The sequence below is a fragment of the Nelumbo lutea genome, chromosome 1, assembly GCF_056320005.1.
Source record: "Nelumbo lutea isolate HS-2025 chromosome 1, American lotus-T2T, whole genome shotgun sequence".
NCBI classification, from domain to species: domain Eukaryota; kingdom Viridiplantae; phylum Streptophyta; class Magnoliopsida; order Proteales; family Nelumbonaceae; genus Nelumbo; species Nelumbo lutea.
The window spans coordinates 169120172-169146327 of NC_142684.1; the positions used below are offsets into that span (position 1 = coordinate 169120172).

Below are 26156 nucleotides of genomic sequence, written 5' to 3' on the forward strand. Positions count from 1 at the left end.
CTACTTTGAGCCGGTTGTCCTTTAAAAAAAGAAAAAGAGAAAAAATGAAGGAAAATTGATTGGCTTTCAAGAAATTACAAAAAAAGGTCTCCAGATTACTTTCGTGGAAGCATCTCTTTCGGTGGTGGGTGATAAGGCTACCATGAATCGTCACTGACCCCTACAGGTCGTTGTCTCCTATGAAAAAGAAGCCACTATGAACTTTCGAGGAAGCTTCTGTCTGATCACCAGTTGAAACTTGAAACCACTCTTATGTGATGAAAACAATTGGTTGAAACGCAAACTGTTGGTTTTCGTTCATCCTACATTTCGAAGAAAGAGGAGATTTCTGAATCATGGACGGCAACAAGAACCTTCCACCACTTGAGCTGTCTGCTTTTCCGATCCTTCCCTCCTCTCCAGGTATGTCCATTCTTAAGCCTCCTTATGTTTTTTTCCGTCCCATAAGTGTGTTTTTCATTGAGATAAAACCTTCTTATTTTATAAGAATCCGATTTGTTCTTTATATTGTTGTTTCATGTTTTGGTTGCAAACTTTCTTCAAAGTTCAAACTATACCAAGCGCTTAAAACAATTACTTGTAGCTGTAGGTGAGGTGAGCAAATTGTAAAATAGAGAAGTTGCACTTAAACAGGGTCTGCATCGAATGGATGGGTTTACAACTTTAGATCCATCCATTCGATATGGGTAGTGACCCTACTTCTAATGGTGAAGTTAAGATCGGATGGATTGTTTAGATCAGCCACGTCGTCCTGCCACATGGCATAAATTGATTAAATCGTGTAGGGTTGCTCCTTACTTGATTAGCTGACGAACACCACGCGTAAACAAATCCTGGTTCTCATGATTCGCCAATTATCATTCTTTAGAAGTTTGGAACCACCATTAAATGGATGCCATATATATGAAGGTTAGCTGGGCCAACAATTAGCTCAAAATATGTCACCAAGTATCATGCTAAACATTTAAATTTCAACGATGGAAAAATAACTCCTGTCCTTAGAAATTAGGGGTTTTTACTATTTGGTCCATCTTAGAAATCTTAGCTCCACCGTACAGGTGGAATGAATTTTGACTATGGATGAATGTTAAATTCATAGGTAAGATGCAGTTTATAGGGGGTTACTAGTAGATTAAGAGGGGATTGTAATTTCAGATTTTTGAGGGAGACTGCAGTCTATTTATCCTTGGAAATTAAAATATCCCATCATCTGCTGATCTTTAATTTGTCGGAGGCACTCTTTTACGAAGAAAACCCTGCAATTACAGGAGTTTTGCCACACTTAGACGCTTCTTTATATATGCATTAATGCTCGTTTATATGAGCTAGCAAATGAACTTATGCGTGTATGGGGTTGAATAGAAATCTGGTTAGGTTTGGGTTAATAAATTTGGGTTTTGACATAACTAATTTGGGTCCAGGTTTCAGTCAATGTTTACAGGTACAGCAAATTTGATATTAGCATTTAGGTTTCATTCTTTTGCAGGTATTTAGCTGGGGTAAGTCAATCAATGGGTAAGTTGACCACAATATCTGCATTCATTTGCCCCTATAATGGGTCTCACAGTAATACAGGATACCTGAGAATATAAGTTACCCGGATACCTGTGAGGTAGGTAAACAACTTACCTGCCCACTTGTTGAAGCCATTAGGCGCTCTCTCTCACCCATGGTTTTTAAAACCGGATTGGACCGGATGGTCGGACCAGAAAATTGAGGTGATCGGTTTCATTTTACCCCAGAACTGTTATTTTCCCCAAAACCGTTGATTTGGCCATTAAACCATTGATCCGAGCAATCAAACTGTGAATCATTCAACGGTTTGGTTGGTTTTTATTTTATTTATTTATTTTTTTGTCAGAACAGGCCGTCCATTCAATTTGAACAGTCAGACCGTTCAACTGGGAATCGGACCCTGGCCGGTTCATTGTCTGATTTGGTTTTAAAAACCTTGCTCTCACCTCTCTTTACCTAGGTAATCGGTAGTGTGCAAGAATGATGAAAACTTGCTTACCTGGGTAAATTTTACCTAAGAAATACTTGCCCAAGACACATGTAAACATATTTTTCCTATGTAAGTAAAAACAAATAGTGCCTTACATTAAAAATATTTAGAGGGTGTCTTAGTGGTCGTTTGTAGCACTAAGGTGACGTTTGATAAATCTGAAATCTGAAGTCTGAAAAGTTAAAAAGATATTAAAAATGTCTGGAATTTGAAAAGAGGCATAAATGCTTTTCTACTTTTTAGAGAATCTGAATAGATAATGCTGTTTGTTTTGGATCAATTCTACAACATCTGAAATTGCTTTGTTTTACTATTTTACCCATGGAATAGGCTATTTTGTAGTTGTGAATGTAGTTAGCACTATTTCATATAAAATAACTTATCAAAATTCAAAATAATGTCGAAATTATACAAAAAATTAATAAAAATAATTATTCACTAATAAAAATATTAAAATGTAATAAAAATTAAAATAATCAATAAAATTAATAATGAATAAATAAATAATTATTTATTTACTAATAATATTGAAATAAAACGAATAAAAATAATAAAATAAATAATAATTGATAATAATTACTAAAAATAATTAATAATTATAAATAATACAATAAAAATTAATATAAATAATTAATCACTAATAAAAAAATAATTAATGTTTAATAAAAAATATTAAGATAATTAACAATTATTACTTAGTAAAAATTATTATTATTAATACTCAACCGTCGCCACTACAAGTTGCAGCGGCGGTGGCGGGGAGACAGGGGGAGAGAGAGAATCAGAGCGGGCGATTAGAAATGAAAATGCTTAGAATTTGGCTCGCGTAGCCACCAACTTTCGACCGACCCTACATCATCATCTCCTACACCTCTGTATGACTACTTCTAATTAGCAGCACACCGGCAAAGAAGGCTGAAGTTTAAAAAGAAGAGAGTGTGAAGGCAAGTTTAGTCTCTCCAGTCATTTAGAGGCAGCAAAACCGACCTTCGCCACTCTAGTAAAGTAGAAAACCATAAGTTCTAAAACTACTCCAGAGATATTTGAGTGAAAGGGAGAGGGGGTGAGCAGGGAGTCTGGCTCGAGATGGAGGTGAGATGGGGGTGAGGAGGGAGAGGAATGAGAGAGAGAGAGAGAGAGAGAGAGAGAGAGAGAGAGAGAGAGAATTGTTGTCGTTGCAAGTTGCAGTGGTGGTGGCGGGAAGACGAGAGAGAGAGAGAGAGAGGGGTAGCACGCGTCATTTCCAAAAGATTGGAAAATGCCTCCCATGTTCCATTTGAAAATTGCAATCAAATGCCACCTAAATATGCTTCTTAGGGGTCTCTATTTTTTAATTTTTAATCCTACACAAATTGAAAAATGCCTCCCATGTTCCATTTACATATAATGTGCTAAAGTTAATTATTTAATATTAAAATATTTAAATTTAATTAGTGATTTATAATTATTTAGTATTAAATTTAAATAATTTTAATATTACTTAGTTAATTATTTTATTAATTATTCAATCATTTTATTAATTCTTTGTATTTAGTCATCAAAGAAAGCAGAAAAACAAATTTTTAATTTTTTAACTTTCCTTAAAACTTTTTTTGTGCTTTTGAGCAATCACAGTTTTTTTTGAAAAAAGAGAGCAATCAGAGTTTAGTATTATCAAATTGCACCTTAATTAATAATTCAATTTAATTTAAAAATAAATAGTCACATGTCTGAAAATGAAAAGAGAAAGATGTCCTTGTAAGGATTGAGTAAGATAACACAGGTTAAGCTTGAAGAGAGTGCTGAGTTTAATTACTACAAATTGTAGGATACAGGTTGGCTAAACGTTTGCATCATTTTAAAGAGGGTATGCTATTTTCCAGAGTGGATCAACTGAAAGAGCCACAAAATGTGAATGTTTGGAAAAATCTTGAACTTTTCATAAGAATGTGGATGAGGATGGCGTGGCTTTGATACCTGCTGTTGAAAGCATGATTTTGAACATTGGATCGAACCGGACGGCCAGACCAGTTGATCTGAGAAACGGTCAAATAACTGCTTCTGTTTCATCCTAAAACCGTTTTTTACCAAAACTGTTAATTTGGTCAATGATCTGTTGATCCAGGTGGTCAAACCATCAATCCAAACAATAGTTCTTGCCCGATTTTATTTTATTTTTTAAGTTAAAATGATTCATCTATTCAAACCAGACAGTTGGACCATTCAACCGGAGAACCAATCCCCAAAACGGTTCCGTCTTCCTTCTCTTGTGCAGTTTTTAAAAACCTTAATTTGAAAGGGGCATTTCCTTGTTTTCTAATATAACAGAGTAATGATACGCACCAATTGAAAAATATTTGACTGCTTTTACAAAAAGAGGAATGCTCCTTATAACACAAACCACTTTTTGCAACAACAACGTTGTAGCACGGTGCAATCAAAGCCTTACATATATTGTTAGTCTCACCTTGACTTAGATGAAGTGATTTCTTAATGACGCCATTAAAATACATCTAAGGCTTCTCGACTTCAATCCTATACTATGACATTATCATAACAAAAGTGAACTTTTTTTACTATGGATAAAAGATCACATGACCCATGTTTAATTGAACATTAAGGGGGTGTTTAACGAAATCGTATTTGCTCCTCAGGGCATACTTCACACCAACCTTACAGTACATCACATCCATGTATTCCATGAATGAAAACATTAAGTATGAGAGATATTCTCAATTCATGACTGAAAGCGCTGTGAGATTGGTGTGAGGCACATTCTGTAAAGAACAAATTCAGATTTGTGTTCAACATAATGGTTGGCTTTATTTTTACTGATATGCAGTTCTTTTTATTTTCAAAAATAAAACCAACTATGCTGTCAAACACTCTCTAAACTTTCCAGGGTGACTTTAAAATCGGCCACTAAGACTATGTTTGGTTTGAAGCAAAAAGTAAGAAAAGGAAGGAAAAAGTATCAAAACCTATACAAGATTTGTTAATACTTCCTTACCTTTTCTTTCCTTTCCCTACCTTTTCCTTCAAACCAAACATAGCTTAAAGGAGCATTTTTGTGTTCACAAGGAGCAATAGTGAAATTGTACAGGCCGATTGTTTGTACAAAAACCTTGGGCCCAGCTTGGGCCACACCCTTGACCCATGTGTGTATAGCCTGAACCAAGGTTTAGAGAATCAGATTAGGCATTGGTACAGAAAAGGGAGAGGTTCAACCTGAGTCAAACCGTGATGATGATGATTACTCAATTTCCATCTACGTTAGCTTCTAAAATTCATAAATAATCCAAGATTTACTTTCAATTTATGTTAGCTTCTAAATTTCAAAATCAATCCTATACGTTGATTTCGGCCTTGTTTCATATTATGACTGTTGATTTCACGTTTTTTATGTATAGCATGATGCTTATATATGAGCAAATGAGAATAAGTGGAATGCAAAGTGAGTGAGAGGGTATTGACTTATTAGGAGTGGTGGAAAGAGAGAGGGAGAGAGAATTAAGGAGATAGCAGCATGAGAGGTTTGGAACAAAGAGAGGCCCTCTCACATGAACCATCTTATAATATATATATATATATATATATATATATATATATAAAATAAATATTCAATAAATATTCTGATATCTATCCTAAAAATCTACTTTTTAAAGTCATTTTATGGGTGGACTGAGGATATTTATGAAACAGGGCTTAGCAGAATTACTGACTGCTTACTGTTTACTGGATTCGGAGTTTTTTTTTTTAAATAACTAGCAGCCCAGACAAATCTATTGGGACAGGTGTCAATCATATGCTTATTCAGTGTGTACACTGAGTGTGTCTACCAGATGTGGTATCGTTCAAACCATTACATGGAAACAAAAGAATGTTAAATGATATAAAAAAACGGATACAAAATATGGAAGGGGTTCGGAATTAAGGCTATTGCAATGCAAAAAAAATTGTATTGATGTAAAATGATGACAGTGCAAATGATTTGAGTGTGAATTCTGATCTATTTTTATTTCAAATTTTAGTTTATTTTGTTTGATTACAGTACAAATAAAATAAATTAAGACATGAAACAGAATAAAGTAAAATCTAAAACAAAATTAAATAAAAATACATTTTTTATATTTGTACTCCCATGCATTTATACTAATGCAAATAAATTTGCACTGCAATCAAACACAGCTATATTTTAGTAAGCCTGTAAATGGATCGGATTGGTGCAACTTTAATCTAAATCCAATAGTGGTCCAATCCAATCTAAGATGCGCAATTATCCAAGTGGTAATAATCCAATCCAATCCAATCCAATCAATCCATCGGATTCAGATTGTTAGAATAAATCCAAATTAGATACACAGACACTCAAAAGTTTGTAACTCGCTCATTGTTATCTCTCTCATCAGAATACTTTTCTTTTATCCCATTACTTTACAGTGATAAAAGATGCTATTAAATTGTTACTTTGATTAATGCGGACCAATCCAATGCGATTTGTTCAAACCATCCGAACAAATTAGTTTTGGTTTGAGTCCGGATCGAGCAGCATCCAAATTTAATTGACAACCTTAAGTGATAAGTAGGGATTAGAGATGGATATAAGTCGAGCTTTTATAAGTTATTTGAGTTCAATTCATGAAAATCTCAATTTAGCTTTGATTTAAATTGAATTTCGATTTGAATATAAGTCTAATATATAGGCTCATTTGCTAATTGAGTCAAGACCAAGCTTTTACGCACATACACATAGTTTTTAGATAAATTCAAACTTCTGAATTTTTGAGTTTAGTCGAATTCAAACTCAAGTCTTTATCTCAAATCAAATTCAAGCTTCATATCCGAACTCGAATAATTAGATATACAGCTTGGCTGAGCTCGAAACCACCCCTAATAGAGTCACCAATGGATTGGGTTTAGTGATAAACCCATTTGTACCAACCTTAGTAAGGTTTTGGGTAGGACTCAGTTGTCAAACCAACTTGATAAGAGTACCACCATCGTGGAAAGGAGCCTTCTCTCCTTGAAGAGATGATTGCTTCAAATAAGTTAGGGGTGTTCATTCATAGTTCAGCCGAAGCTTGCACATTTCCGGGGAAAGCCCAGGTTTTTGTCTTCAGGGCCGGCCTAGAGCACAATATTTATATATTATATATATAATACATTTTGCTTAATTTTTATGATATTACATTTATAAATATTACTGATGAGGGCAGATTTGGCCCTCCAGTAAAATTGTGACACGTGGCACCTCGTGACAACTAGGAAAACACCTAGCCAACAAACTTACGAAGTTGGTGACCCACCCGGGCACCTGTCTGGCCGGCCTGGCGCGACCTGCGCACGACCTGACGCGCGCCTGCGCGACCTATGCGCGGCGCGCACGAACTGCACGGTGCGCGAACTGTGCACGGCCTGCGCGACCTGGCCGACCTGGACCAGCCTAGCGCATGATCCGGCCAAGGCGCCAGCTTGACGACCTGATCTAGACACTGACCCGCTGACTGACACAGGAGCCAGCTTGACGACCTGATCTAGGCACTGTCCCGCCGACTGACACAGGCGCCGACCTGACGACTTGGCCTAAACACTGACCCGCCGACTGACGCAGGCACCACTTTGACAAGCGCCAGCCTGACGACCTTGAGGAGTTCACCACCGTACCCCGGTTCTGACCGGATGCGACGAGTCTTACCGTTTGGAGGCTTTTCACCCACCTAACCCGCGAAGACTCCGGTATATAAAGACCTCACCCCCCAAAGGGGAAGGGGATGGAAAAGAAAGGGAAGTAACCCTACTCTTTAGCTCTCTCATATTATCTTCAAAGCTCTCTACAATAAGAGTGCTAACTTAAGCATCGGAGAGCCCCCACCGGGAAAGTACCCCCGGGACATCTGATTCAGTTCTCGCAGGTCCTTCAGCTCCCGCCGCCTACGAAGAGGAGGAAAAGATGCAGTTCTCGGAAGTCCCTCAGCTCCCCCCACCTACAAGGAGGAGGAAGAGATGGAGTTCTTGGAGGTCCCTCAACTCCCGCCACCTACAAGGAGGAGGAAAAGATGGAGTTCTCGGAGGTCCCTTAGCTCCCGCCACCTACAAAGAGGAGGAAAAGATGGAGTTCTCGCAGGTCCCTTAGCTCCCGCCACCTACAAAGAGGAGGAAAATATGGAGTTCTCGCAGGTCTCTCAGCTCCCGCCACCTACAAAGAGGAGGAAAAAATGAAGTTCTCGCAGGTCCCTCATCTCCTGCAGCCTACAAAGGAAAAGATGGAGTTCTCCAAGGCATCGACCGCCTAGTAGGGAGTTCGCCCCCACGGAGTTCGCCACAAGGCAATTCGCCCCCAGGCAATTCGCCACCAAGGCAGTTAGCCCCCAGGCAGTTCGCGACCAGGGAGTTCGCCACTAGGCAGTTCGCCCCCAGGGAGTTCGCCACCAAGGCAGTTCGCCCCCAAGCAGTTCGCCACGAGGGAGTTCGCCACAAGGCAGTTCGCCACCAAGGCAGTTCGCCCCCAGGCAGTTCGCCACCAGGCAGTTCGCCACCAAAGCAGTTCGCCACCAGGGAGTTCGCCCCCAAGCAGTTCGCCCCCAGGCAGTTCGCCACCAAGGCAGTTCGCCCCTAGGCAGTTCACCACCAGGGAGTTCGCTACCAGGCAGTTCGCCCCCAGGGAGTTCGCCACCAAGGCAGTTCGCCCCCGGGCAGTTCGCCACCAGGCAGTTCGCCACCAGGCTGTTCGCCACCAGGCAGTTCGTCCCCAGGCCGTTCGCAACCAAGGCAGTTCGCCCCCAGGCAGTTCGCCACCAAGGAGTTCGCCACCAGGCAGTTCGCCACCAAAGCAGTTCGCCACCAGGGAGTTCGCCCCCAGGCAGTTCGCCACCAAGGCAGTTAGCCACCAGGCAGTTCGCCACCAAGTAGCTCGTCACTAAGGTACGCTACCACCGGGTCGAATAACGAGGTACTTTGCCAAAAAATTTTACATCACAACATTGGTACGTGGCCGAAAACGGTTACATCAATTGGCGCCGTCTGTGGGAACCCGCTACAAAAAGCTAAGTTCTCATCCTACCAAAGCTAAGTTCTCATCTTGCCAAAACTAAGTCCTCACTTTTTAGAAATTGAAGCTATCGCTTTATAGTTTACATTTTTTATGAACTTTGAGACTATGTAGGGAGCTAACGGACTAAGTAGCTGTACCAACCTTACTTTCAATTCAGATAATGCCACTTCAGTCCTCTCCGCAAAGTCCCCCCTACAAAGATGAGCTCTTCGTGGCTTCCGCGGAAGTTGGCGGCCAACTGACTACATAGGCGCCCTTACTGGCAACCTAAAGTTAGTGGTGTTGCCCCCGAAGGTCGAGCCCCTAGTAGCTTCTTGTAGGAGTAGATGACCGGCATTACGAAGCTTATGCAGGCCAAGCCTACGGGCCACCTCACTACTTAAGACTCGGTCGCCTCTCCGGCACGGGCAAAAGTAAAAAAAAAAGAGAATAGACTATGAGTCGCTCCCAAAAGCCTACGGGCCACATTACTGCTCAAGACCTGGTCGCCTCTGCGGCACGGGCAAAGTCAAAAAAAAAAAAAAGAGAATAGACTACGAGTCGCGCCCAAAGCCTATGGGCCATACTAGTAATTGGATCAGCACTTACTAGCTCATCGACTTACAGGCTAAAAGAAATCGACTCCCTTCGCTGAGTTACTATCAGCTCGGGAGTGGGGGGCTATTGATGAAGGCAGATTTGGCACTCCAGTAAAATTGTGACACGTGGCACCTCGTGACAACTAGGAAAACACCCAGCCAACAAACTTACGAAGTTGGTGACCCACCCGGGCACCTGTCTGGCCGGACTGGCGCGACCTGTGCACGACCTGACGCGCGCCTGCGCGCTGCCTACGCGAACTGCGCGCGGCCTGCGCGAACTGCGCACGGCCTGCGCGAACTGTGCACGGCCTGCGTGACCTGGCCGACCTGGACCAGCCTAGCGCATGATCCGGCCAAGGCGCCAGCTTGACGACCTGATCTAGACACTGACCCGCTGACTGACACAGGCGCCAGCTTGACGACCTGATCTAAGCACTGTCCCGCCGACTGACACAGGCGCCGACCTGACGACCTGGCCTAAACACTGACCCGTCGATTGATGCAGGCACCCCTCTGACGACCCGGCCCAGGCGCCGACCTGGCCGCCTGACACAAGCGCCAGACTGACGACCTTGAGGAGTTCACCACCGTACCCCGGTTCTGACCGGATGCAACGAGTCTTACCGTTTGGAGGCTTTTCACCCACCTAACCCGCGAATACTCGGGTATATAAAGACCTCACCCCCCAAAGGGGAAGGGGATGGAAAAAAAGGGAAGTAACCCTGCTCTCTAGCTCTCTCATATTATCTTCAAAGCTCTCTACAATAAGACTGCTAACTTAAGCATCGGAGAGCCCCCACCGGGAAAGTACCTCCGGGACCTCTGATTCAGTTCTCGCAGGTCCTGCAGCTCCTGCCGCCTACGAAAAGGAGGAAAAGATGCAGTTCTCGGAAGTCCCTCAGCTCCCCCCACCTACAAGGAGGAGGAAGAGATGGAGTTCTCGGAGGTCCCTCAACTCCCGCCACCTACAAGGAAGAGGAAAAGATGGAGTTCTCGGAGGTCCCTTAGCTCCCGCCACCTACAAAGAGGAAAAGATGGAGTTCTCGCAGGTCCCTTAGCTCCCGTCACCTACAAAGAGGAGGAAAAGATGGAGTTCTCGTAGGTCTCTCAGCTCCCGCCACCTACAAAGAGGAGGAAAAGATGAAGTTCTCGCAGGTCCCTCATCTCCCGCAGCCTACAAAGGAAAAGATGGAGTTCTCCAAGGCATCGGCCGCCTAGTAGGGAGTTCGCCCCCAGGGAGTTCGCCACAAGGCAGTTCGCCCCCAGGCAGTTCGCCACCAAGTCAGTTCGCCCCCAGGCAGTTCGCCACCAGGGAGTTCGCCACCAGGCAGTTCGCCCCCAGGGAGTTCGCCAACAAGGCAGTTCGCCCCCAGGCAGTTCGCCACCAGGGAGTTCGCCACAAGGCAGTTCGCCACAAGGCAGTTCGCCACCAAGGCAGTTCGCCACCAGGGAGTTTGCCACAAGGCAGTTCGCCCCCGGGGAGTTCGCCACCAGGCAGTTCGCCACCAAAGCAGTTCGCCACTAGGGAGTTCGCCCCCAAGCTTTTCGCCCCCAGGCAGTTCGCCACCAAGGCAGTTCGCCCCTAGGCAATTCACCACCAGGGAGTTCGCTACCAGGCATTTCGCCCCCAAGGAGTTCACCACCAAGGCAGTTCGCCCCCAGGCAGTTCGCCACCAGGCAGTTCGCCACAAGGGAGTTCGTCCCCAGGCCGTTTGCAACCAAGGCAGTTCGCCACCAGGGAGTTCGCCACCAGGCAGTTCGCCACCAAAGCAGTTCGCCACCAGAGAGTTCGCCCCCAGGCAGTTCGCCACCAGGCAGTTCGCCACCAAGTAGCTCGTCACTAAGGTACGCCACCACCAGGTCGAATAACGAGGTACTTTGCCAAAAAATTTTACATCACAACATTGGTACGTGGCCAAAAACGGTTACATCAATTGGCGCCGTCTGTGGGAACCCGCTACAAAAAGCTAAGTTCTCATCCTACCAAAACTAAGTTCTCATCTTGCCAAAACTAAGTCCTCACTTTTTAGAAATTGAAGCTATCGTTTTATATTTTACATTTTTTATGAACTTTGAGACAATGTAGGGAGCTAACGGACTAAGTAGATCTACCAACCTTACTTTCAATTCAGATAATGCCACATCAGTCCTCTCCGCAAGGTCCCCCCTACAAAGATGAACTCTTCGTAGCTTCCGCGGAAATTGGCGGCCAACTGACTACATAGGCGCCCTTACTGGTCGAGCCTTCCAAGGCTCCCGTGTGAGCTGGCAACCTAAAGTTAGTGGTGTTGCCCCCGAAGGTCGAGCCCCTAGTAGCTTCTTGTAGGAGTAGGTGACCGACATTACGAAGCTGATGCAGGCCAAGCCTACGGGCCACCTCACTACTTAAGACTCGGTCGCCTCTCCGGCACGGGCAAAAGTCAAAAAAAAAGAGAATAGACTATGAGTCGCTCCCAAAAGCCTACGGGCCACATTACTGCTCAAGACCCGATCGCCTCTCCGACACGGGCAAAGTCAAAAAAAAAAAAAGAGAATAGACTACGAGTCGCTCCCAAATCCTATGGGCCATACTAGTAATTGAATCAGCACTTACTATCTCATCGACTTACGGGCTAAAAGAAATCTACTCCTTTCGCTGAGTTACTATCAGCTCGGGAGTGTGGGGCTATTGATGAGGGCAGATTTGGCCCTCTGGTAAAATTGTGACACGTGGTACCTCATGATAATTAGAAAAACACCCAGCCAACAAACTTACGAAGTTGGTGACCCACCCGGGCACCTGTCTGACCGGCCTGGAGTATTGGGAATTATCTTTTGGGTTAAAGTAGTTGGGAATCAAATGACAATTGAACTAACATTGTAGAACACACAAAGAAATAATAGGTTCTTCTTGCTGGTTGATATGGAAATAGAAAATATATGGATCAGTGGTATACAACTACCTTGAGTTCAATTTGATACAGTTTTTATTCTAGTTCAATTTTGAGGTAAAAGACAATGTTTTTTAAAGATAATTTTAATATTTTAAAAATTTTAAGTCACACATATCATCACTAAACGAAGTTAGAACTTAACCAAGACCACCCCTAAAGTACAAAGTACCGATCTAGAATTTTCCCTTTTCTTTATGTTTCGACCTGAATCCATAAGTAGATCAAATATGGATGCTCGATTGGATCCAATCAGAATATAATCGGCATTTCATAAAAACGAAAATGTAATCCTTTTTTAAAAATCTGTTCCCCCTACTGCCCCGGGAATGTGGATCTGGGTGATTCCAGGTTCATTCTAGATAACGAGCCTTTCAATGCCCTAATCAGAAAGAGACAATGAGATCAATAACTTGCTACCAAAATCATTACTAGAGGCAAAGGCCTTGATTGGGGGGCCATAAGAACTGTAAACTGACCTGATGCTCCATGACCTGCCACTTGTATCCAGACTTGAAAATACAACGACCCGACATTAAAGGCATCCCACAATTCAGATGTCTAATTGATCAAAGGGAGTGGAGTGCGAAAGGAAAAACTAGGGCTGCAAATGAATTAAGGCTGTGTAAATACTAAATATAGTTAGGTGGTAAGCCTGCACTAATTCACCCTATGAGATTATAGTTGGACCGGCTTTAAGTGTGTTTTGGATCAGGTTCAGATTAAGATGAAGCCGTGCTAAAACATATTTGATGGAGCACGATTCGGCTGGTCTTAGCTGTCCGCTGCCTTGCTTCCGAACGGGGTAGCAGGGAACCTGAAACGGAGGAGATGGGAAAGCTCCGGGGGGAACCCGGTGTAGAGGCTCCGAAGCTCAAGTTAGAATCCTTCAAAAACAAGGTAATACCAGATAGCGCAAAGTTTGCATACCTCTGTTGTCGGGGCAGGGGGCTCTTATAGTCACTTCGTGTACTCGTCCCGAGGCCCTTGTCAGATCGGGTATGATTACCCTTGTGCTTGTCAATTCGGCCGTCATCCTTTCTGCTGAGACAGAACCGTCACTGCGTAACCGTCTAACTGGAGATGGCGGTGTCAATGGCGGTGGCAGGTGGCCGTTTAGAGTGCTACTGCCAAACGTCAGATCCCAAGTCAATCAGGCGTGGCGCCCTCAGGCACGGACTTCCCTAGTGTCAGGCATGGTACGACTTGTTTGGTTTTGGTGCCCAGAAGGTGATGCGAAATACTGAGCGAGGCGGTCTTGAGCTCGGAGGTATCTATAGGGCAAGTCAGTTCGGCGAGGTGTATCCCGAACTGTTACAAGGTGGGTCAGTTCGGCGAAGTGTATCACGAGCTGTTACAAGGTGGGTCAGTTCGGCGAAGTGTATCCCGAGCTGTTACAAGGTGGGTCAGTTCGGCGAAGTGTGTCCCCTTGTTCCCGTCTAGGCTTGGCCCCTTTTGCCGAGCTGTTGTTTCTGCCACGTGTCACATAATAGAGAGGTCGGGCCAAATCTTCCTTCATCAATATTATTTAAGTTTTGAAATATTTGTGTATACTAATAAACGTGTATGTGCATTTGCACATGACAGTATCTCTAACACAAAACTATTTATATTTATGGACAGTTTTTGAACAATTATAGCTTATAAGTGGGTAGTTTCTGAACAGTTGAGTGGACAGTTTTTGAAGTGAGAGTAAATGACATATATGCCCTCTTTATGCCCACTGTGTGCTTAGATAGAAAGGATAGAAAACATCCAATAAAAATTCCAGAAAAAAGGATAATTCACTCTCTTTTATAGATAATATATATATATATATATATATAGATATGTTTTATTAAGTGTACTATAAATGGGACAAATTGGATTGAGTCAGTTATTTGGGTTGAAGTCAAGTTGAATCAAACCCACACTGAACCCGATTATAATTAGATTGGATATTTCTTTTTTTTTTCTTTTTTTCCATTAAAAGAGGTAAAGCATAATTGGATTGGATATGGATCACTCCAATATATTCTGCAACGATCTAATTTTAAATGTACATGCTCATATGTAATTAAAATTTATATTATAACTATTTCTAAAATGGGTTATTCAGTATCGGAATTTGATTTACATTCAATATGAATCCAATGGATAATATAAGATTAAGATCCAAATATTAATCAATTTCTAGAATTATATACTCATCCCTAACAAAAACTTCACCCGATGATACAAGGGTTTGATTGTGAAATCAGAAAGACATGATAGAATAAAAGCGTACAATCAATCATCCAGTATCATAAAAGTGGTAAGAAATTAAGTGATTATTTATCAAATTCAACATTGCAGGGTTAGATCAAAGCCCCTCCCACATCATGTTTTTCTAACAGCATAGATTTTTTCCTAATATAAATTGAAGATTGTCATAAAAATGGTAACCAATCAAATGGTTATTTATGAAATTCGGGTGAGGGGGTGATAGGTCAAAGCCCTTTCAGTATCATATTTTTTCGACAGCATAGGTTTTTCTCTCGAGTTTGGGATTTTCTGCCAACAAAAGACGTTCCAATCCTCTACCTAACTTTGATCTAACACCGCACACCGCACATCTCACATCTCACATATGAATTATTTATTCATTCGGTTCTCCAGGTTAAGAAAGAAAGAAAGAATTCACTAGTCAGACGGTCGGTAACTTGCTTCTCTTAATTGTTAATCTAGTTTCCATTGCTCACCAGGTACGTCTAATAAACCTCAACCTGGACAAAGAGATAATGCTTCTAGTTGGTTCCGTTTCAACATTCACGTGCACGCCGAACTAAGCAAATCCCGCAGGAGATGGCGCCTTGCTTTCCTGTATATCTTTGCTTCCAAGGCACTGATCCCTCCTCACCTTGCCAAGGAAATTGAAATTATATCTGTGAACAACAAGCAACTCCCTTCAATGTTTCAACACACTGACTCTTACATCCTCGATATACCTGATGCTGACGAAATTCACCAGAGAGCAATACAGCCCATTGACCTACAAAAGCTGAATCAAATTGTAAAGGATAAGAACCTGGACGATTTGAGGGAGCTTGGAGGAGTGCAGGGAGCTGCAGCAACCCTGCAAATCGATTTAGAGTGTGGGATTCGTGGAAATGAAGATGTTATCCGTCGACGTGATGCTTTTGGGTCTAACACCTACCAAAAGCCACCACCCAAAGGTTTCGTATATTTTGTGTTGGAAGCTTTCAAAGATAATACCATTCTCATCCTCTTGGTTTGTGCTATACTATCTCTCGGGTTTGGCATCAAGGAAAACGGCCCAAAAGATGGATGGTATGACGGTGGGAGTATCTCTATTGCAATATTTCTGGTGGTGATCGTTTCTGCAGGGAGTAACTTCAGACAATCTAGACAGTTCGAGAAGCTATCAAGCATCAGCAACGACATTCAGGTTGAGGTCATCAGAGACAGTCATCGGCAAAAGATTTCCATCTTCAATATCGTGGTAGGAGATGTTGTATGCTTGAAGATAGGCGATCAAATTCCTGCAGATGGCTTGTTCTTGGATGGCTATTCCTTACAGGTGGATGAGTCAAGCATGACAGGGGAGAGTGACCATGTGGATGTTGATGCCAGTGAAAATCCTTTCCTGTTATCGGGTGCCAAGGTGATAGATGGGCACGGTCGAATGCTTGTAACTTCTGTTGGGATGCAAACAGAATGGGGCAAGTTGATGAGCTCAATAAACCGTGATTCCAGTGAACGGACACCATTACAAGCTCGCCTGGACAAACTAACTTCTTCTATTGGCAAAATTGGTTTAACAGTGGCTTTCCTTGTACTTGTAGTGTTGCTGGTACGTTACTTCACAGGAAATACAGAAGACGAGAATGGAAATAAAGAGTTCGATAGCAACAACACAAATGTCGATAAAATTTTTAATGCAATCCTGCGCATTGTTGCTGATTCTGTTACCATTGTGGTTGTCGCTATTCCAGAAGGCTTACCATTGGCTGTCACGCTGACTCTTGCTTATTCCATGAAACAAATGATGGTTGATCAAGCGATGGTTCGAAAACTCTCTGCCTGTGAAACAATGGGCTCGGCCACTACTATCTGCACTGATAAAACAGGCACATTGACCATGAACCAAATGAAAGTGACTGAATTTTGGCTTGGCCTAGAAAAGATGGGAAATGATGCGTTATCCACAATTGCTACGAGTGTTATTGAATTGCTTCACCAAGGAGTTGGTCTGAACACGACTGGTAATGTGTATCGACCTACTTCAGGAGCAATACCTGAGTTCTCTGGTAGTCCAACTGAGAAAGCCATTCTTTCATGGGCTGTCTCGGAACTGAGCATGGATATGGAAGAATTGAAAAAAAATTGTACCATTCTCCATGTTGAATCGTTCAACTCAGAGAAGAAAAGAAGTGGCATTTCAATGAAGAAGAAGGATGAGAAGACGACCCATGTGCATTGGAAGGGGGCTGCTGAGATGATACTAGCAATATGTTCAAGTTACCATGAGAGTACAGAAACCATGAAGCCCATGGATGATGACTGTAGGATGAAAATCAGTCAAATAATTCAAGATATGGCAGCCAACAGCCTCCGATGCATTGCTTTTGCCCACAAGAAAATCATAGATGAAGAGTGCAGATACAGTGAAAACAAGAATGCCCAACAACAGTGTCAAGAAGATGGTCTAACGTTGTTAGGACTTGTAGGTATAAAGGACCCATGTAGACCAGGGGTCAAAACAGCCGTGAAAGCTTGTGAAGATGCAGGAGTAAGCATCAAAATGATCACAGGAGACAATATTTTCACTGCAAGAGCAATAGCCATTGAATGTGGGATTCTTAAGACAAATCAAGATATGAATATTGGAGAAATTGTCGAAGGTGTGGAATTTCGAAACTACACAGAGGAGGAGAGAATGTCAAAAGTTGATAAAATCCGGGTAATGGCAAGGTCTTCTCCCTTTGACAAGCTTCTAATGGTACAGTGCTTGAAACAAAAAGGTCACGTGGTAGCTGTAACAGGTGATGGAACAAACGATGCACCCGCTTTAAAGGAAGCTGATATTGGGCTTGCAATGGGGATCCAAGGCACTGAAGTAGCTAAAGAAAGTTCTGATATTGTCATCTTAGATGATAACTTTGCTTCTGTGGTTACAGTGGTAAGGTGGGGGAGATGTGTTTATAACAACATTCAAAAATTCATCCAATTCCAACTTACAGTGAATGTTGCTGCTCTTGTTATTAACTTTGTTGCAGCAGTCTCTGCTGGCGAAGTCCCACTAACTGCAGTTCAGTTGTTGTGGGTGAACTTAATTATGGACACACTGGGCGCTCTGGCTCTAGCAACTGAGCGACCTACCAAGGAGCTCATGGAGAAGCCACCAGTAGGTCGGACTGAGCCACTTATAACCAATGTCATGTGGAGGAATCTCATGGCTCAATCTCTATACCAGATAATTATACTTTTGATATTACAGTTCAAAGGCACATATATCTTTAAGGTAAATGAGAAGGTTAAGGACACCCTAATTTTCAATACTTTCGTGCTTTGTCAAATCTTTAACGAGTTCAATGCTAGGAAGCTTGAGAAGAAAAACGTCTTTGAAGGTATATACAAGAATTGGTTGTTTATGGGGATTATTGGAATAACTCTCATTTTTCAGGTGATAATGGTGGAAATTTTAAAAAAGTTTGCAGATACTGAAAGGCTAGATTGGGGGCAATGGGGTGTATGTATTGGAATAGCCTCTATGTCTTGGCCAATTGGTTGGATTTTCAAACACATACCAGTTCCAGATAAACCATTTTTTAGCATTCTCAAGTTGCAGATTTCCAAATTGCTATAGTGGGTAATTTTTCTTCTTTTCATGGTTGCGATGAAGTGAATCTACAATTAGCAAACTCATCCTCAGGATAAGAGTATTGGATTTGAAAACTTTCACCAAAGGGATCATTAGACTACCTTTTACAGTAGGGAGAGCGCAAAAAGGACAATTTGTCTAACTGTAATAAGGTGTGCCTTGGAAAGGTAGATGGTGTTTGGAGATCCAGAGAGTCAAAGACAAAAAACCTGCTACATAAAATGGTTTTGCAGGCTCGAATAAAACCAATTTCTTTTGGCAATCATTCAGAAAGACAGATGGAGTTTGGTGATCCAGAAAGTCAGACAAAAACCCTACTCAGTAAAATGGTTTTGGAAGTTTGAAATGAGAACCTGATTCCCATTGGCATTCGTTCATCAGAAGCAAATGGTTTCAATCAAAATGGTTAGGACTTTGGACCTGAAAGAAAAGTTACTTACAGTTTGCACATGAAAAGTTACTTACAGTTCACCAAAGGGATCATTAGACTACCTTTTACAGTAGGGAGAGCGCAAAAAGGACAATTTGTCTAACTGTAATAAGGTGTGCCTTGGAAAGGTAGATAGTGTCTAGAGATCCAGAGAGTCAAAGACAAAAAACCTGCTACATAAAATGGTTTTGCAGGCTCGAATAAAACCAATTTCCTTTGGCAATCATTCAGAAAGACAGATGGAGTTTGGTGATCCAGAAAGTCAGACAAAAACCCTACTCAGTAAAATGGTTTTGGAAGTTTGAAATGAGAACCTGATTCCCATTGGCATTCGTTCATCAGAAGCAAATGGTTTCAATCAAAATGGTTAGGACTTTGGACCTGAAAGAAAAGTTACTGGAAGTTTGCACATGAAAATCCGAAAATAGGGACTATTTACCTATATATTGTTCATATGACATCAGGTATGATGTTGTGTTTAGTCACAACTCACAACTTTACTATTTGGGTGGGGAGCTACGCTCTTTCAACTTTTTCTAATTTCTATTCCTTATTCTTGCATAAGAAAAGGCTTATTCAGTTTATCCACATTTTGGATTTCCTAAAAGCATCATAATTAATGTTTTTAGGTTCTAATTTACTTGGATTAAAGAATTTGGGTTCTAAGTTACTTGGATTTGTTTTCTTGCTCCTTAAAAATCATGATTGCTTGCCATGTGGATATGAATTTGCAGACCCTAACATTCTTTACAGTCAGGTGCATTAAAGAGAACAGAATGGTGGAACAGAGTTCATGTAGCCGACCACATATAGTTGAGATAAGGCTTAGAAAAAGATGATGATGATGTATGATGATGATAATGAACATCTTTAGTGTATTTTTTTCTTCTTTTCTCTTTTTCTTCTTTTTTTCCTTTTATGAGGCTCTTTGTGGCTCTTGGAAGATAAGTGTGTTTGTCTTCCTCCTATAAATTTTCTACTGATGATTTAATGAAAGTGTTATTGATCAAAAAAAAAAAATGATGATAATGAACATTCTCTGGAGTATGAGATTTACAAGCTAAATTCACCTCTGGTCATTGGTAAAATGATCGATAGATGGATCATGAATGGCTCAAAAGCTGATTTAACTGGATTTTTCAGCTTAGCTCTATATCATGCCTGGGATCAGCCAGCTCTGAGATGAACACCACCACGTCACTCAACTAAAATATATGTTTTCTTTCACCTTTGGAAACCCAATATGGAAAGGGAATATTAAGTCAATCAATTTCCACACCAAAGGAAAGAGGTACTTGGATATTGAGCTTTCTTTCTGTATTTTTTCATTATCCCAGTGTGTGTGGGGGTTTTTGCTTTCTTTATCTTCATTTCCAATTCTTCCTTTTCAATCAAAGGTATTCTTTTCCCAAAAGCAAGTGATGTAATTAATCATCCAGATCTGATATAAAACTTGCAAATGATTAATTCCTTGATCAACTATTGGATGGAAAATTTAGAAGTTGTCCCTTTTGATAAAACAAATGCAGCAAATTAGTTGTTTTCCATCCAATAGTTGATCAAGGGTTTTATTATTTGCAGGTTTCACATCAGAAAGAAGGAAGATAAAGAAAATGGAGACCACACTCAGGTGTTACTACAATATTCAAATAGTTCAAAATGGAAATTGAGTTTTATCTATCCAGAGAGAACTGCACAGCTTCTCCTAACTGTGGCCAAACCCAAGCCAGAGAGCGCCCATATGAAACTTACCAGTTTACTAGCAAATGTACATGTGCTTTGCACGTAGCAACTTAGATGACAATAATGATGGTAATAATATGTCTTCAAATTTTTCTACAATTTTTTTCATATTTCTGTGTGTAAAAATAATTTTTATTTATCCTACTTATTTTTTTTAAGAATGATGAATCTGTAATATTAGAGATGTGCACAAAATGTTTTGTAGGAATTTTCTGTATCTTTTTGTTTTCTTATTTTTTAACTTTTATTATCTAATATGGCATCAAGGGTTGACACATTTGACTAGGTTGAACCATTAACCTGCAACCAAACAAAAAACAATTTTGTTTTTGGGATAGTTGAAATTTCATATTCTATTTCCATCATCAATAAAAACAATTCTTTTTCATCACACTTATTTTTCTTTAATATGATTAATATAAAATATTAGAGATCTGCCCAATTTTTTAGTTTTTGTAATTATTTTTATTTTAAAATTTTATTATTTAATTATGACATCATTGGTTGACCCATTAGAGCCAAATTGTTGAATTGCTTACCCACCACTTGGATGGAAGAACAATTTCATTTTTAGTTCTGTTAAAAAAATGGGTTTTATATCGTTAAAAGTATTAAATATAAATCTAATTAGTAAAATTTATTGGTGAGGAAAAAAATACTTTAAACATAGAATTTAATGGAAGAGAATGGGAATTAATAACTTAAATATAAGGATAAATGAAAAGGAATTGAATGCGGTGAAAAGTAATACTTCAATTTACACTTTCTGCCCTCATAATTAGAAGAATCAAATTCAATATAGATACATTTTAGTCATGAAGAAAAATTCCACAAACTCATTCATATTTCATACTTTTGATAGTATTAACAAATGTGTATGTGCTTTGCACACGACATTTTTAGATGATAATGGTGATGATAATAATAGTAAGAATATGTTCCCAAATTTTTCTACAACCCTTTTTTTTATATTTCTGTGTATAAAAATAATTCTTATTTATTACACTGATGTTTGTTTATGAAAAAACTATAATATTAGAGATGCACCCAAATGTTTTTGACAAAACTTTTGTATATTTTTATAATTTTATAATTTATAATTTTTATTATTTAATTATGGCATCGACCATTAACACATTTGATCTAAAAGGTTGAATTGTTGACTTGTCACCAAACCAAAAAATAAAATTCATTTTTGGGTCAGTTTTAAATTGCGTATTTCATTTCCATCATCAAGAAAAATCATTCTTGTTTATCACATTTATTTTCATTTAACATAACCAATATAAAATATTAAAGATGTGCCCAAGTGTATTCTATAAATTTATCTATTTTTATATTTTTGTGGTTATATTTTCTAAATTTTTATTATTTAATTATGACATCAATTGTTAACACATTTCACCCAAAAAGATTGAATTGTTGACTTGCTGCCAAACAAGAAAACAATTTCATTTTTTTGGTCAACTTTAAATTATGTATTTTGATCTCTTGCATCAACTTTAAATTGTTGACCAGCTGCCCAAAATTTCCTGCATTTTTTTGTGTAATTTTTGTATTTATTTCTATGTAAAATTTTTTGTTATTTAACTATGACATCATGGGTTGGCCCATACACACCACATGGATGGAAGAGCAATTTTGTTCCTAGGTTGGTTAAAAAAACATAGGTTTTGTATTGTTAAAAGTATTGAATTAAGATGTCATTAGTAGAACATATTGATGATAAAAAAATATACCTTCAATATAGGATTTAATGAGAGAATGAGAATTAATATCTTAAACATAAGACTTAATGAGAGGAAATTGAATAAAGTGATAAATAATAGCTCAAATGCCCTAGAATCAAAGAGGGACCAAATTCAAAGATAAGGGCATTTTGGGTATATATATAGTGTTTACATATTCAGTAATCTTCTATGCACAATTACATATAAAGTATGGCAAACTTCTTATTCAAAATTTTATAACAGAATCATATCAAATGTGAATCTAATATATTCTTAGCTTTTTTATACCCATATTGGATTTCTTTAATGGGATGTCATACTGAATTCTTCTTTTGTTCTTGAAATTGATCGAGGTGAGCATTAAGAAAAAATTAAAAAGGAAGTACACACAGTCTACTAATTATAGTAATCTCATAGAGAGGGGAAAAACACAAAACACTTCTCTCTCTATTTCTCCCTTTTTTTGTGTTTTTCCCCCTTCTTTCTCTCGAGCTCTCTGTTTCCCCTCTTCTATGTTTTCCTCTCTCTCTCTCTCTCTCTCTTGAGATCTCTCTAGATCTCTCGAGGATCATCCCTTTCTTTCTCTGTTTCTCTCATCTTCTTTTCTTTTCTTTGTTTGCTTTCTATCTGTGAGCATTCTGACGTCCTAATTGACCGAGACAGTGCTAGATGGCCGAGATAGTGCTCAAACGATAGTTTCTCTTACGTCCTAGATGGCTGTGATGTGCTCCGATGTCCTGGTTGGTAGTCTCAGTTATCCGACTTTCCGGATGGCAGTTACAGTTTTTCGGCGTTTTCCGGCGTTGTGTATGGATGTTTCGTTCTCCGGCTTGTGGCTGGACGTTACAGTTCTCCAACTTTCTTTGGTAGTTCTTCAGTGTACTGGATGGCAATTACAGATGATGTGTCTTTTGCAGTTTTTTGGCGTAGTTGGACATTACAGTTCTTGGCTTGTGGCTATGTAACCTCCTCTGTCAATTTTCGGTTTGGTTGGTAATTCCTATTGTCAGTTTGCTTGCCAGTTATGGTGGTTTGGAGATGTTCTTATCCACTTCTGTTAGTGAAGTTAACTCACCTTGCTCGCCAGTTATGGTGGTTTGTTGCAGAAGTTATTCTGGTTCTCCTAAATTCCATCTATTTGTTTTGTTCTTCTTGAGAATGTATCCCTGGTCTTTATTTGGCCTGATTGGCATCTCTTTGTACCAATCTCTTGAATGAATGAAACATGATTGAAACCTTCAAAAAAAAATATTATAGTAATCTCATGGACTCCTCATCAACAATACGCCTAGGAGTGGGATGAATATGGACAAGATGCATTTGACCCAAAAGCTCATGGCCAGGTCGGTTTCATGAAAGCACGTATAATATTAACATTCAAAAAGAACCATAAGACATCAACAAAGAGTTAAACAAGAATGAAGTGCCATAGGTATGCCACATCAATGACTACATATAGCTTCTAAATCCGCATATCAGTTGCGGTAGTTCATGAAAATTGAACATCCTTTAGTTCCCATAGTAAATCAATTGCAACTCAAGAATGTTAACTGGTTCTTTGAACCATCACGCAGGGAGTGATTGTTATTTTATCATTGTTGTCACTGATCGAACATACAAAACTACCTTGGGTTCTCGAAATGCCATCTATGACTACACCTCCATGAGTTTGCTTCTATTCACACATAAGAAGCTCCATGTATCCACTTACATGGACATTATTTCTTCTTGAACCCACTCACAGGTTGAACTCTAGGAGCGTTCATAACAATAATGATTATAGACAAGGAGGGCATTGGGAAGAATATGAAGTGAAAAATTATGACAAAATGAACCTGCAACATTTTACTACTAGATCCATCGACCCATCCATCTATCTATATCCATATCTTTTTTTTTTTTTATCTGTTTTGATGGATTATTTCCTTCTATATATGGTCCAACTAGATCACTAACGTCAAAAGCCTTCTCTGCATTGCTTCTATGTAACTGGTAATTTTCCATTTAAAGCACTAGTTTCCAAATCCTCAGAGAACATACGACGAATAGTTCGTAGACGACCCTATAGCTCTAAAGGTCAAAAGGAATCAATCGGATCACCTTCTGGGACAGAAAACACTTGAAGTGCCATAACGGTGATAACCGTCCCCTTTATATACCCATAAGTGTGCAGCCTTTTTATTTGTTGACCATATAACTGATCCAAAACGGTGAATATGATCATCCAAAACATTGCCGTACTATTATTATAATAAAAAGTCCGTAGGAGGAGAATAAAAATCAAACTCACCTGTTAATCAAGTAGATCAGTTGGAAGATAACGATTGAGAACAAGATCGTACAATCTCAAAGGTGAGCTTTACAACGTCCATGTCCAGTACAGGGAGAGATGATCACCATTAAACCACCACTTACAATAACAGTTTTCCTTCAATGGAAACGTGATTTAGGATTCCAAGGAAAAGTTAGCAGAGAGCAAGAAATGCAGCAAATGCTTATATGTTTAGCAAGTAAGCGCATCGTAGGAACCAGCTAAAAGAAAATTTTAGACATCTTCTCACCTTAGCATCTCAGCCGATTCCTGATGAAAATCCCCAGTACTCTAAAAATTTATCTTGAATGGCCGTTCTAAATTTTTTAAGCCATGCCGGACTTAAATGAGTAAAATAAACCTATAAAAATTAAAGAGTAAAGACAAGGGCTTAAAACGGATCGGATCGGATTGCAATCCAACAAAGGTCTGTTTGGGATGGATAAACGTGATTTTGTTTTTGATAAATCCAGAAAAAAAAGGCAACACAGAACGGGAGTAGAACGACCCAGAAATCTAAACAACTAATCACACTTAATGGTCTAGGCACAAACGAGCCAGATACATCACTGTGAGCAGTTTGCCACAATGTTTCCCTCTCCGTAGGTGTACCGTAGGGGTGTTCATGGGTTGGGTTGGGTCGGGTTGGTTTAAGTCATTTTCTTCAACCGATCTGATCTAGTCGGTTTACTTATTGACTAAACTGAAACCGTCCAACATAAAGGGTCAGTTTGGGTCGGTTTAGTCGGTTTTATATACATTTTAAACTAAAATGTCTATTTATATTTAAGTTTATTTATTTTTAGTTTTTATGTAAAATCAAAATATATATTTAAACCGATTAGTTTTTATGCAAAACTGATTTTTTTGTCAATATATATTTAAATTTATATAAATCTGAATTAAATATTGTACCAATATTATATTTGTATTGCTTTTACGTTTTTAGTTTTTATCATAAATAACCAAATTTTTTTCAAAGTTCAAGCAAAACACATAAAATATATCAACATCTAACATAAAAGATAGGGACTAATTAATAATTACTTAAACATATAGGATCGGTTTGGTTCGATTTAGTTTCAGTTTTCATACATTAAAACCAAAACTGAAATTTAATGTGAAAAACCGGTAGTTTTGAAAAACCGGCCAACTCGGATTGGGTCGGGCCAGTTTGATCAATTTGACATTTAATGTGAACACCCCTTAGGTGTAACGATACTCCACTCTGCTTTCAAAACTCTCGACCAACGATCTATAACCCTTAATGATTGATGCCATTCACCATGGGGGATCCACGAGCTTCCTCAGAACAAGTTTAGAGTCTCCCTCTATAATAATATTCTTGTTTGGGAAGTTCAAGGCCATATTATGGGCTTCCCATAATATGTTTTCTCATTCGTGATTTGTAATTTATAAATGCCACGTTTAGATTCAAAGCTTAGCCAAATGCATGTTTTCTCATTTCTAATGGTCTATTTGCATTGAATTTTTTGAAACTATAATAATTATTTTTAGAGGTGTCTTAGAGTT

The 26156-nt window shown here is 39.7% G+C and overlaps 1 protein-coding gene and 1 long non-coding RNA gene across 3 annotated transcripts; one reads left to right on the forward strand and one right to left on the reverse strand.

The window, feature by feature from the left end:
* The first annotated feature begins 187 nt into the window (after nucleotides 1–187).
* LOC148879087 (calcium-transporting ATPase 12, plasma membrane-type-like) lies at nucleotides 188–19427 on the forward strand. Its single transcript, XM_088960476.1, has 2 exons — nucleotides 188–402; nucleotides 15270–19427. The coding sequence occupies exons 1-2, from the start codon at nucleotides 336–338 to the stop codon at nucleotides 18392–18394; spliced, it is 3192 nt and encodes a 1063-aa protein (XP_088816602.1). The 5' UTR covers nucleotides 188–335; the 3' UTR covers nucleotides 18395–19427.
* On the reverse strand, nucleotides 14799–25145 carry LOC148879088 (uncharacterized). Of its 2 annotated transcripts, none has more exons than XR_016104107.1 (3): nucleotides 24874–25145; nucleotides 24603–24740; nucleotides 14799–15565 (listed from the first exon to the last, which is right to left on the reverse strand). It is a non-coding gene; the product is annotated as an uncharacterized LOC148879088 (long non-coding RNA). The 2 variants fall into 2 exon arrangements; XR_016104108.1 differs by lacking the exon at nucleotides 14799–15565 and adding an exon at nucleotides 23638–24509 and having other exon boundaries at nucleotides 24874–24995.
* Between the last annotated feature and the right edge of the window lie 1011 nt (nucleotides 25146–26156).

Excerpts from the sequence above, each read along its gene's own strand:
- LOC148879087 (XM_088960476.1), top strand. The coding sequence starts at position 336 with ATGGACGGCAACAAGAACCTTCCACCACTTGAGCTGTCTGCTTTTCCG. Across the intron at positions 403-15,269 it reads GATCCTTCCCTCCTCTCCAG|GTACGTCTAATAAACCTCAA; the intron begins GTATGTCCATTC and ends ATTGCTCACCAG.